General features: G+C 33.8%; 1 protein-coding gene across 1 annotated transcript in view; it reads left to right on the top strand.

The window, feature by feature from the left end:
• LOC112094409 (zinc finger BED domain-containing protein RICESLEEPER 2-like) overlaps positions 1-4,730 on the top strand; it is a 5,589-nt gene extending 859 nt beyond the window's left edge. The window contains exons 2-5 of the mRNA XM_024175176.1: positions 2,424-3,472; positions 3,569-4,109; positions 4,206-4,518; positions 4,618-4,730. Of these exons, the coding sequence (XP_024030944.1) occupies positions 2,424-3,472; positions 3,569-4,109; positions 4,206-4,518; positions 4,618-4,730 (2,016 nt within the window). The remainder of the gene's footprint in view (positions 1-2,423; positions 3,473-3,568; positions 4,110-4,205; positions 4,519-4,617) is intronic.
• The last annotated feature ends 7,975 nt before the right edge of the window (positions 4,731-12,705 follow it).

Genomic DNA, 12,705 nt, shown 5'->3' with positions numbered 1-12,705 from the left:
ATATATATATATATATTGATGGAAGAGGACTTGCGCCCTGAATAAGGAAAATCAACTTGTGAAAAAGAAGAGAAAAAAAGTGGGAATTGTTGATGCTGAGGTAACACAATGGGCTCGAATTGACATGTATTGAGTATCTGCCATTAGGGGTGTTTATCCAATCCAATCCAACCTATTTTAGTCATATAACAACCAATCTAATTAAAGATAGGTTTTTAGAAACTCTATCAAATCCAATTATTAGTGTTTCATCCAATTCAATCCAATCCAATTGAGGTCGGTTTGGATTGAGTTGGACCAATCAGTTTTAGGCTTGAGCTTTTGTACATTTTTTTAATTTCTATTTTCTATTTTCACTTTGGTGATAAGCTATTTTGTGGTGAGGAATTTTTGTTTGGTTCACAGTTGTCTTGATAGATGCGTTAATTAAATACAACATTTTGATTATTGAAATAGGTTTTCTTTTAAACCTTTTCGGAATTATTGGTTTTGGCTAGAGCTTTTAAGTTTTAACCTTTTAGAAATGCTCTCTGGTCCCTCTGTTCTTAAGCTCTTAGCTTTGCGCCTCTATTTTGTTTAACTACGGTTGTCAAAATGTTGTGTTCCACTGTTTTTTTTTTTTTTAAGATTTTGCACTTATTTGCTTATTCTCTACGGTTTACAAATTGCTGTGTTATGTGAGAATGAAATGAAATGGAATGATTTTGGAATTATTGTAAATGAACTATGAACTATGAAGATGAAGTGTTTTATTAATTTCAAGTAGTATGTCAAAGAACTCTAAATATTAATGTGCATGGGGATGGCATGGTTGGAACATGAAAGTTGGGAATGTTTTGTTTAATTTTAATTGGATTGATTGAGTGTTTTTTATCTCTTCTTTTAACAAGTAGTATGAAGTATGAATTGTGCCATCAGCTCTTATTTGATTAAAAAAATGCAAAAAAAAAAAAAAAAAAAAAAGCACTTAATTTTGGTTTTTGTTTTCAGATTTGTTTTTTAGTTTCTTTTACTGTAACCAGCCCATTGAGCCAAGCAGCAGGCAAATCCCGCCCGCCACCAGCACAAAACCACCGGCCACCCGCCCGTGATTGAACAGACGGTCTGGCGTATTAACTGAGAATGAAGCTTATATACAAACTGCAGTGAATTATAATTACATAACTAATAAGCTCTAAAGTTTGTTACAACAGATTAACAGCCTAACAGCTGTAAGCTGGAAGCTGAGTCAGCAACTTGACTATCTAGCATCTTCAACATGATCTAGCAACCAATTCCAATGGAAATCAATGACAAGGACATAGATGTCTTTCTCACTAATCGAGTTCGTTGATTTTAAGGAGATTAATACAAATTGTGTGATGAATTACCTCAGGTAAGAGAACCATCCTACACTACTACTTATTTAGTTGATTGTAACTATTACAAGTAGGGCTGGCAATACGGGTTACGACACGACGACACGACTCGATTTTTTACGGGTTAGTGTCAAAAATATCAACCCCGGGTCAATTTAGTGTCAACCGAAATTGACCCGTCTGAAAAAGGGTCGGGTTAATGTTAACCCGTATGACACTAAATTAACCCGTTTAGTTAATTTATTAATTTTATACTATTTTTTTTTAATTTTGGACCTTTTAGTAATTTAGTCTCATAAGAGAAAAAACCCTAATCCTCCCTCACACCCACACACGCACACACACACTTTTCTTCCTTCTGATCACCCTCATTTGCAGCAGCCTCACCCCCTTTCATTTCTTCTTTCTCATTTCTCACAGTCACGCATGCCATTCCTCTTCTCTTCTCTAGCAGCCGCCTCCTCTCTTCTTGCTCTTCGCTCTCACCTCACGGTTCAGCCACCCCTTCTCTTTTCTCTCTCTTCTCGCTCTTCTCTCTCACCTCACTGTTCAGCCGCCCCCTCACGGCTCTCTCAACGGCCCCTTGGTCGATTATCTTCGCCTTCTCAACGGCTCGACGGTTGGACTTCTCGAAGGTAAACATCTCATCCCCATTCTCTGTTATTGCACGAAATTTGCTGGTAGATTTGAAATTTCTTAGGCTGGTAAGCAACTTCTTCTTCTTTCTTAGGCTGGTTGATTATTTGCTGGTACGAAGAAGAATCAGTTGGTAGATTTAATTTTGCTGGTAGATTATTTGCTAAAGTGGCTCCGCTCATTAAATCCTCTGTCTAAATGCTATGATTTGTCATTATAAGCTAATTACACAATGATATAGATAACTATCTTATAATGACAGCGACAGCAGCAAAGAGATGTTGCTTTAGATCATATGACATTTCATCAAATAGATACTCGTAGCATGTTGATGTTATTTGTTCCTTTTATTGTCCTTTTTTTTAACATATTTATTATCAATCAAAGGATATTTCATTCTAATTTTAAATGGATTTGTCTTTTTTTTAGATGGAGAAAGTAAATTTAGAGGTTGTAAGTGAAGATGTTGAAGGTGAAGGTAATAGTGAAATGCGAGTGGACCTTGAAGATGACGTGTTTGAAGTTGAGGTTGAACAGAGTTTCTTTGCTAATACGAGCTCTGCGAAACCGCTGAAAAAAACTTTGAAGTCAAAAGTGTCGAAATTTTTCGACATACTTCCTTTGGGGGCAGATGGAAAGGTTCGAAGTGCTTGTAAGAAATGCGGCCAGCAATATCTTGCTTTAAGCAAATATGGAACAGGTAATATGAGTCGCCATATTAAAACTTGTAAGAAAAGAGATACTCGTGACATCGGTCAAATGCTTATCTCTCGTGATAGTGGAACTTTATCTCTTGATACTTGCAAGTTTGACTCTGAAAAATGGCGTGAGTTGGTTGCATCTTGTATTATTATGCATGATTTGCCATTCCAGTTTGTTGAGTACAAGGGGTTAAGAGCAATGCTACAGTATTTATATCCTGATGTAGAATTAATCTTTAGAAACACTGCTAAGGCTATTTGTCTTAAGATGTATGAGAAGGAGAAAGTAAAGATTAAGAATATGGTGATTGCATGCCCTGGTAGAATTTCGTTGACATCTGATTTGTGGAGTTCTTTGACTAGTGATGGATATTTGTGTCTTACTGCTCACTTTGTTGACAAGAATTGGAAATTGCAAAAGAGAATATTAAACTTTTGTAATATGCCACCTCCACACACTGGGATTGCACTATCTGAAAAGATTTATTCTTTGTTACACGATGATTGGGGTATTGAGGGAAAGATTTTTACTATCACTTTGGATAATGCTACTTCAAATGATGTTTCTGTGGTTTCCTTGCAAACACAATTGAATTTGGATGGTTTGTTGCCTTCAAATGGGGAATTTTTTCATTTGAGATGTTGTGCTCATATTTTGAATCTAATTGTACAAGATGGTTTGAAAAGGATTGATTACTCAGTTGAAAACATTCGTGACACTGTCAAATATGTAAAAGCATCACAAATGAGGAAGCAAAAGTTTATAGAGTGTGTGAAGTTGGTGTAGTTGAATGTGAATAAAGGATTGTGTCAAGATGTGGTGACTAGGTGGAATTCCACTTATCTTATGCTTGATAGAGCTCTCTTTTTCAGGCGGGCTTTTCAACATTTGGAGTTAAGTGATTCCAATTACAAGCATCACCTTTCTAGTGATGAATGGGAAAAAGTTGAGAAAGCTCACAAGTATTTGAAAGTGTTTTATGATGCAACACTTGTATTTTCTGGCACTAAATACACCACTTCCAACTTATATTTTCCAAAAATTATGAACTGCTATGTGACATTGAAAGGAGCCTTGGAAAGTGAAGATGGTTATTTGAAGGATATGGCATGGCAAATGTGGGGAAAGTTTCAGAAGTATTGGTCAGATTTCAGCCCTATTTTATCCATAGCATTGGTATTTGATCCTCGGTATAAGATGCAAATTGTTGAGTTTTTCTACAAGAAGGCTTATGGAGAAAACTCAATTGAGTTGGCATCAATGCGGAACAAGTTGGAGCGCCTTTTTGAAGAGTATAAAGCTAAGTGTGACCAAGGCACAGGTGCAGGTGTATCACCTTCTGTTTTAAAGAAAGAAAGTAAGAATAATGCAGTACCAACTATGGCTGTTGACATCGAAGATGAATTACTCAAGGTAATGTTTATTTCATATATTCCCTAATCTTATTCACTTTGAAATATTGCATATATGTACTTATATTGTCTAAGCATTTTTTTTAATCTTATGTAGGAATTTGATGATCTTGTTGATGATGACTTCTCTGATGTTCCCCAAAAATCTCAATTAGAGCTTTACTTGGATGAGCCTAGGGTAAATAGGAATGCACCTTTAGATATTCTTGCATTTTGGAAGTCAAATCAATTCCGCTATCCTATTCTTGCCATGATGGCTCGTGACATCTTAAGCATCCCGGTATCAACAGTTGCATCAGAGGCAGCATTTAGTAATGGTGGTCGTGTGTTGGATCAATTTCGAAGCTCACTTAAGAGTGAAACTGTTGAAGCACTTCTCTGTACTAAAGACTGGTTATTTGGAAATGAAGGTAAAGTATTTTACACTTATCTTTTGAATCGGTTTAGTAAATTTTATTATAGCTATTTCTAAAATTATTATTTTTAAATCTTGTTGGATGTTAACTTAGGTGATCATGATAAGGCATTACTTGAGGATTTGAATGAGATGACAAAGGATGTAGTTTCTCTTAGCTTGAATGATAATGCTCAAGCTTCAAACTCGGTTGCTCTTAACTCTTGAACACTTGGAAGATAATTCTAGCTTTATTATTTAGTTGGAGTTGGTTATCCGATTGAACTTTGTTATTTTATTGGACTTTGGTATGTAGTTAGACGTTATTTTGAAGACATATCTGATTCATGTTGTTTTTAATGTAAATTTAGTGTTTTTAATGTAATTTTAGTGCTTCAAATTGTTTAAAAAAGTGACATATCTATTACAGGTTCGGGTCGATTTCGAGTCAGGAATGCAGGTGAATTTCGAGTCCTAATTCACGGGTTATTGCGTGTCGTGTTAGTGTCAATCCGTGTCTGGACGGGTCGTGTTAGTGTTAGTGTTTTCTCAACCCGTCGTGTCACAGGTCGTGTTAGTGTTGGGAGTTTTTCAAAAAAAAATTTCTTCAACCCGACACTAACACGACCCGTCGACACGATTTGCCAGCCCTAATTACAAGTAATTGTAGAAAGCTTAAAAAAAAAACAAAGAAAGAAAGAAAAACTATTACAAGTAATTGTCAGTGCTTTCATGAAAAGAAAAAGAGAGAACATTTTCAATTTAGAAAATAAGAATTCTTCAAAAAATACGCATTTGATGCGACATCGAATAGAAAGCTCCTTTGCAACGAAGCTAATATATTAAAAAAAAAGGACTTTTCCATTTTCATATTCTGCATCATTTAGAAGACGTTTAGTTTATATATTTAGAATCATGATTCAGAATCATTCTTGTTTTACATGTATTTTTTGCGAGAAAAAATACTGTAGAGAATCATAAATCATGATTCATAATCAGAGATGAATGTAGAAAATAAACGTCCCCTTACACTATAGATGCAACAATAGATTGGGCCCGTAGGCTGATTCAGACCCATCCTGACACCCCATCCTGACACAATGACAGTGATGGGTTTCAAGACACAATTTAATTTATAAATATTAATAGATTGGACTTGACCAACATATATTGATTTATAGGCCAACCCAGCATAGTATAAAATATGCCAATATGAAAAGTTTAAGAAAGTATATAGGCTAATTTTTAGTTATAGAAATTAATAGGCCATAACTTGTTAAGTTATAGTTTATAACCAGATAAGTTATGGATAAACTTGTCAAGTTATGGTTCATAGCCAGACAAGTTATGGACAATAACTTGTCAAGTTATGGTTCATAACCAGACTAGTTATGGGCGAAAATAGTAATTTGGCCTATTTATTAACTTATGTAAACTATTGGCCTATTAATTTTAATTCATCTCAAGTCTTAGCTTATTTTTCTCTTTCTCCCTAAAAAATTATAAATGACCTGCCCGTCTAGGGCCATAATGGGTCTGCTCATTTCGGGCCATGTAAGGCCCATATAGGCCTACAATGAGCCAGCTTCTCATTTGTGTGGCCGCGCAACCCTCTCAGGCTATGTACACTGCATACATGCCATATTCACCCGTGAGTGAATATGGCATTAGATTCCCCTCATGCAATTATAAAGGGTGCAGGCCTAACATAGAGGTTCAGAAGGAAGGTCTGCAATGTGTAATGGTATTGTCTAATCAAATCACATTTGAAAGAAAAAAACTAAAAATAAATAAAAAATAAACTTTTTTACCTATAAATGTGCGTTGAAACTTTATATTTGAACATTCATTTCACCGGTGGTCTCGTTCATTTCACCGATTTGAGTTTTTAATTTTAGATTTTTACAATAAAAAATTCTTAAAAAATGTCACATTTAACTTTTTTTACTCTAGTAAAAAACTCTTAAAAAATGTCACATCTCAACTTGAATTGAAAACTCAAATCTACAAAGTGAACTAGGTCATAGTCATTCAACAAACTTCTTAAATCTTACGTATTGTCTACTTTGTATTGTCTATTTTTTTTAGTTTACTTATAGTTCTTCTAAAAGGAAAAAAAAAAACTTAAAGGTATAATTTATTTCATTTGTTGTTCATTAATTTTATATTGTTATAAGTTAATTTTATTGTATAATTATTTTATTTAATTTTATTGATAGTGTTATGTTAATTTATTGTTATTTTTTATTGAAGCAATGACATCATTACATGGAAGGAGAACTAATGTTTCAAATTTGGTGATCAACGAAGAAGAACAATTTGATGATCCACTTGAAGAAATTAGAGCTGATTCACTATCTCAAGTTGGTGGCTCCTCTGATGTGATTCGTAAATGCAAAAGGAAACTGTAACGAACTTCACCAGTTTGGAATTATTTTGATCTAGTAATGCGTAAAAAGGAGAATGGTGTAATATAAGAACGTGCAATTTGCAAAGTGTGCAAACAAGACTACACAAGTAAATCCTATTTTGGTACTGGTCACTTAGAGAGACATCGCAAAAAGTGCGAAGCTAAGCATGGTATAAGTGGTGTTGATTGTCATCAACAAACACTTTAATTTAGCTCTGATGGTAGTGTTACCAATTGGTCATATGAACAACAAAGAGCTAGAGAATGGCACACTAGATATTTGGCTAGTGCTCAACGACCAATTAGTCTTGCTGATGATCCGGCCTTTGAGGAGTACATTCAAAATGCTAATAATCTACAATATAAGAGTGTTTCAAGAACTACTACAAGAGTTGAAACCATGAAAGTTTTTCATTCAATGAGGAAAAATTTAGTAACTGAATTTAGTTCATTCACTGCATCTGTTGCATGCACATCTGATTTGTGGGAAGGTCGCACCAAAACTAATTATATATGTGTAACTGCACATTATATGGATAAAGATTGGTCTTTTCAAAAAAAGGTTAATTGTTTTTCGATCAATGCCTTATCCTCATGATGCCAAGGTCATTCATGATGTCATCATGGAAATTTTTTATTTTTATGGCATTAAAGAAAAGATTTTGAGCATCACATTTGACAATGCATCTGCTAATACTGTTGCTATTGACCTTTTCTAGACAACTTTGAGACTATAACATAGCAGAACACTTTTCACCAAAGATGTGTTTGTCATATTATTAACTTGTGTGTTCAAAATGGCATGAAATTTTTTCAAGGTTATTTGGAAAATATTCAAACGGCCTTGGGTTACATAGCAAGTTCTAGTTCTTGAATTGAAGAATTTGCTAAACTTTACAATAGAGCAAGCGTGAAACCCAAAAGACTTCCTACTGACGTGGGACATCGGTAGAATTCAACATATTTGATGCTATACGCATGCCTACCATACAAAGAGGTCATAACTGCGTATTACAACTTGAAGAATCCAACTGAGCCGCTTTAAGAATTTGATTGCAAAATTGCTTCATGCTTCTACAATTTCTTGAAGGTTTTTTTATGAAGCTACTCTCCAACACTCAGGTGTGTACTATCCCACCTCTACTCATGCATTACATTAATTGTATGACATTCCTGCAACCTTCGATATGCATAGAGATTTTGACATGTTTAGAGAATCTGTTGAGTTCATGGAACAAAAATTTAAAATGATTGGGAGTGTGTTTCACCTTTGTATTGCATAGCCGTTGTATTGGATTCAAGAGTTAAATTAGCTGGTGTTGAAAAACTGACGGTGCATTCTGACATCATCACCATTCAAAATATGCAAGCAAAAGTTAACAATATATTTACGGCATATGATGAAAAATATGGAGGAGGTCAAACAGTATCCCCTACACCCTTAGCGAGTACTACATTTGTATCACATGGTTCTCCATGGAAAAGTATGATTAGCTACACCAGATATAATTTCGGTGCATCATCCACATCTTCATCACGTAGTGAATTAGAAAACTATCTGGAAACAAGTTTTGCGGCATTCATTTTCAATGAGCAAGGTGGTGGTAATGATTTCAATAAGTTCGATATTTTTTCATTTTGAAGATCACAGTCAAGAACTTTTCCTGTGCCCTTTAGAATGGCACGTGATATACTAACCATACCAGTGTCCACAGTTACAAGTGAACAAGTATTTAGTTGCAGTGGTAGAGTACTTGATGAACGGCGTGCACATATGAGTGATGATATTCTGGAGACAATAATGTACGTCAAATATTGGGAGGATGCTCGCATAAGAAGCCAACAAGTTCAAGATGATTGAGTTAATGACTTTGAAAATTTAGACATTTTTAATACTCCCACTGGGAGTAATAATACGTTGTAATTACGAACAATATTTATTTATTTTATTTATCTTATTTATTTTATGTTTTTTTTTTCTTTTTTAAGTAATTTTGTAAACATCTTATGTATAATTATTCTGATTGTACTCTTTTTTTCTTATTAAGGTTTTGTCCCACTGGGTTTTCCTTGGAAACGTTTTTAAGGAGGCAATCGTAAATAAATATTATTTTTCATATTTTCATTGACTATTCAAACTTTTATATTTGTTAACTTGTTTAAAACTTAAAAATTAAAAATTTCATGCTTAAATAGGTTGGTTCATCTAAACCTATGATGGGCCAAGAGGGTCCTAATTTGGCCCACGTAAAATTACTTCGTGGTGTGCGCTGGGTCAAGATAATTCTTATACGGCTCGACCCGACTCACAAATATTGTGAGTTGAGTCGGCCTGGCCCACGGCCCGCGTGGGCCTAAAGAGAACGAGTTGGCCCGTTCTTGCATCTCTAATTTACACTAGGTTCCAATATGACCGGGTCGCAAAATTCTCTGTAAATTAATATGCTTTGATGTAATACCTCAACGAAGCCTATCTAATTTTCATACAATTAATAAACGCTAGCTTTTGGGTACAAAGATATTATTGCTGTTGCTCCCTCTTTGTATAAAAAATATGAAACTTACAAAGAGAGTTTTATCATTTTAAAAGTTGTCTTCCTTTATGTCAGTGAAAACCTAACCTTTTTTAAAATATTTTATTTTAAAAAGTTTTTTCTTTTAATTTTTTTAATAATATGCAAAAATACTCTGTAAATAATGTATTATTTTGAATCATCATTGTTGATGTATAAACTGACTTAACACTCACGTGTACTGAGGAACACGGTGCTTTGACTTCTGTCATCGCCGCTCCCAGGTCAGTGCTCTAATTCCTGTTCAGGTAGAGAGTTACTTTGGCAAATATCAATCTAAAGATGTTTTTACTTGAGATTCATATTGATCAATCGGTTTCCGTGTCTTGTCGCGTCTTGCTGGTTCAAGTAGACTCACTCCGCCGACGAACAGCAAAGGCGGGAGCTATTCATCCTAAAAACAAGAGACCTACTTCTCATCCTAGAAGAGTAAGTAGCAAGCAAAGTCCCTAATTCTCTGTATGTCTAAGCAGCGTAATTAGATCATTTCTCACGTCGTCCCTTATTTCCATTAAGTCAATGAAGACTTAGTTGCGAGGACTAAAAAAAAAAAAAAATTATAATCACTAATTATAAATTCCATAACATACAAAGCTATGCACAGTAAATATACATGCAAGATTAAATACAAAGCTATCACATAGCAAAAAAACAGAAAGAAAAGAAGAAGAAGAAGAAGACGACAATGCTAACAATTAAAAAGATTTACAACTCGCTGTTAAAGATTATTTGCGCAACTCTCAAGTCTTACAACATAATTTTCCAGCTCTTATTACTTATTTGAACTGAGTATTCTGTAGAATTAATCATAATTAACTACAACAACTAGTACTAATTACCAAAAGACAAACATCAAGTGTGGTGGGCTTAGCCTTAAGGATTAACACGACTAATATGTGTTTGTGGCCAAAGATTTGAGAGTTGGACGGTTCTCTTTTTGACGGTGATCTTAATGTGACAGTTTATTCATGTCCAATCAGTATTCATTTATAATATCTAGGTCCATTCTCCTACCTATCTGGACTACTAACGTATCCGGTGTGGCTGAAGTGACGCGATAGAAAAGAACTTTTCTAACTCAATCGGTCGTTAACGTCTCTGAAAATGCATGTCCTAAATCATTTCTCACGTCGTCCATTATTTCCACTAATGATATGACGCGTACTTTACAATGTCTGATTTGCAGCTTGACAAATGTTTGATCGGAGAATTTAAACTGTGTGATTCGAATTATTTTTGATTTATGTGTATTTTTTATGAGAAAAAATATTGTAGCGAATCACGAATTATGATTCGAATTAGGGAACGAATCCTTCTACCAAACATCCCAATAAAGACTTGGTTGCGAAGACTGAAAAAAAAAATTATAATCACTAATTATAAATTCCATAACATACAAAGCTATGCACAGTAAATATACATGCAAGATTAAATACAAAGCTATCACATAACCCAAAAAAAAAAAAAAAAAAGAAGAAGACAATGCTAACAATTGAAAAGATTTACAACTCGCTGTTAAAGATTATTTTCGGAACTCTCAAGTCTACAACATAATTTCCTAGCTCTTATTACTTATTTGAACTCAGTGTTCTGTAGAATTAATCATAATTAACTGCAACAACTAGGACTAATTACCAAAAAATAAACATGAAGGCCTCGTTCATTTCGTCAATTTGAGTTTTCAGTTTTAGGTTTTTACAGTAAAAAATTTTTAAAAAATGTCACATTTAACTTTTTCTATTACAGTAAAAAATTCTCTAAAAATATTATATTTCAATTCGAATTAAAAATTGGATTCTGCGGAGTAAATGAAGACTAAGTGTGGTGGGCTTAGCCTTAAGGTTTAACACGACTGGAACGTTTGTGGCCTAAGATTTGAGAGTTGACGGTTCTTAATGTCACAGTTTATTCACGTCCAATCAGTATTCATTTATAATATCTAGGTCCATTCTCCTACCTATCTGGACTGCTAACTTATCCGGCGTGGCTGAAGTGACGCAATCCTCATCGAGAACTATTCTAAGGCCATGTCAGTGTTCCACGCTCCCTCTCTGGTCTTTCTTTATTAAAAAATAATAATAATAGATAAATAAATAAATAATCCAAATTAGTACCTTATAGAATAAGAGAGTCTAAATTTCAACAATAATTAAAGCATCTTGTCTGCTTCTCACTTTTAAAGTGAAAAAGTTTGCCTAGCTATATATATAGAATGACATGATCAGCTACCATGAGGATATTAAGCACAGTGGGGTTATGAGCTTGTGGAAAATACTACCTATGATGTGACGGGATACGATATCGAGCCATCGGTTTCTATCACCTAAGGTGAAAAAAAAATAAAAAATGAAAAAAGGTAAAAATTGCTACGTACTCTATTTCTATTTAAAACCTACTCATCTCAATTCGGCATGTGACTATGGGACTGGTGTTTGAAAAAGAGATGAAAATGTAATAATTTTTCCCATAAAAAGTTGACAAGTCGGAGTGCGGTTAAAACCTTATTATGGGGAAATATAGAAGTACTCTTTGAAAAAAAAAAATGAGGGTTGTTCTTTTAGAGTATAATTTGAGTATAGTTTTTGAGTTAAATTTGAGTTATAATTTGAGTTGAAGTTGTAACTTGAATAAAGTTGAGTGAAATTGAATAAAATTGAGACTTAAAAGAACGTGAATTTAAATAAAATTAAAACTTGAGTTATCTTTTTTTGAATTTTTTGAACAAAAGAACGTGCCCGTAGATTTCTGAGTTACAATGCTTGTTCCTCAACCTAACATCTTGATATGAGCTGTTGTAGTGTCAGTGTTTGGATTGGATGTGTGTTGTTAAATTGATAGTGTATGGCTCTCTTTATGTCTTGCAATAAAATTAGGCTTGTATCCTATCAGTCAACTACCAGTCCATGTGGCGCTCTTAAGTTTTCTGTTTTAAGAAAGGTTTAATTACAAGAATTCTCCTATCTAATAATTTTAATTTTTTTTTCACCAGCAATATTGTATCTTTGAAACGTTACAATACAATTTAACATCATAAAATTTGATTTCTTTTTCATTGATGGCGTGGCGTGATAAGAATCTAATTTTATTAATTATCATTAATTTTTTTAATCAATTATTCAATTTATTACAACCATCAGATTAATATCTTATGGTCAAAACAATAATACTCAATGATGGATAAATATTAAAGTAACTATTAAAGCAACACTCATATATATAT

The sequence above is a fragment of the Morus notabilis genome, unplaced genomic scaffold (genome assembly GCF_000414095.1).
Source record: "Morus notabilis unplaced genomic scaffold, ASM41409v2 Scaffold336, whole genome shotgun sequence".
Taxonomy (NCBI): Eukaryota; Viridiplantae; Streptophyta; class Magnoliopsida; order Rosales; family Moraceae; genus Morus; species Morus notabilis.
The sequence above is the reverse complement of the archived record's forward strand: the minus strand, read 5'-3'. Positions and strand labels throughout refer to the sequence as shown.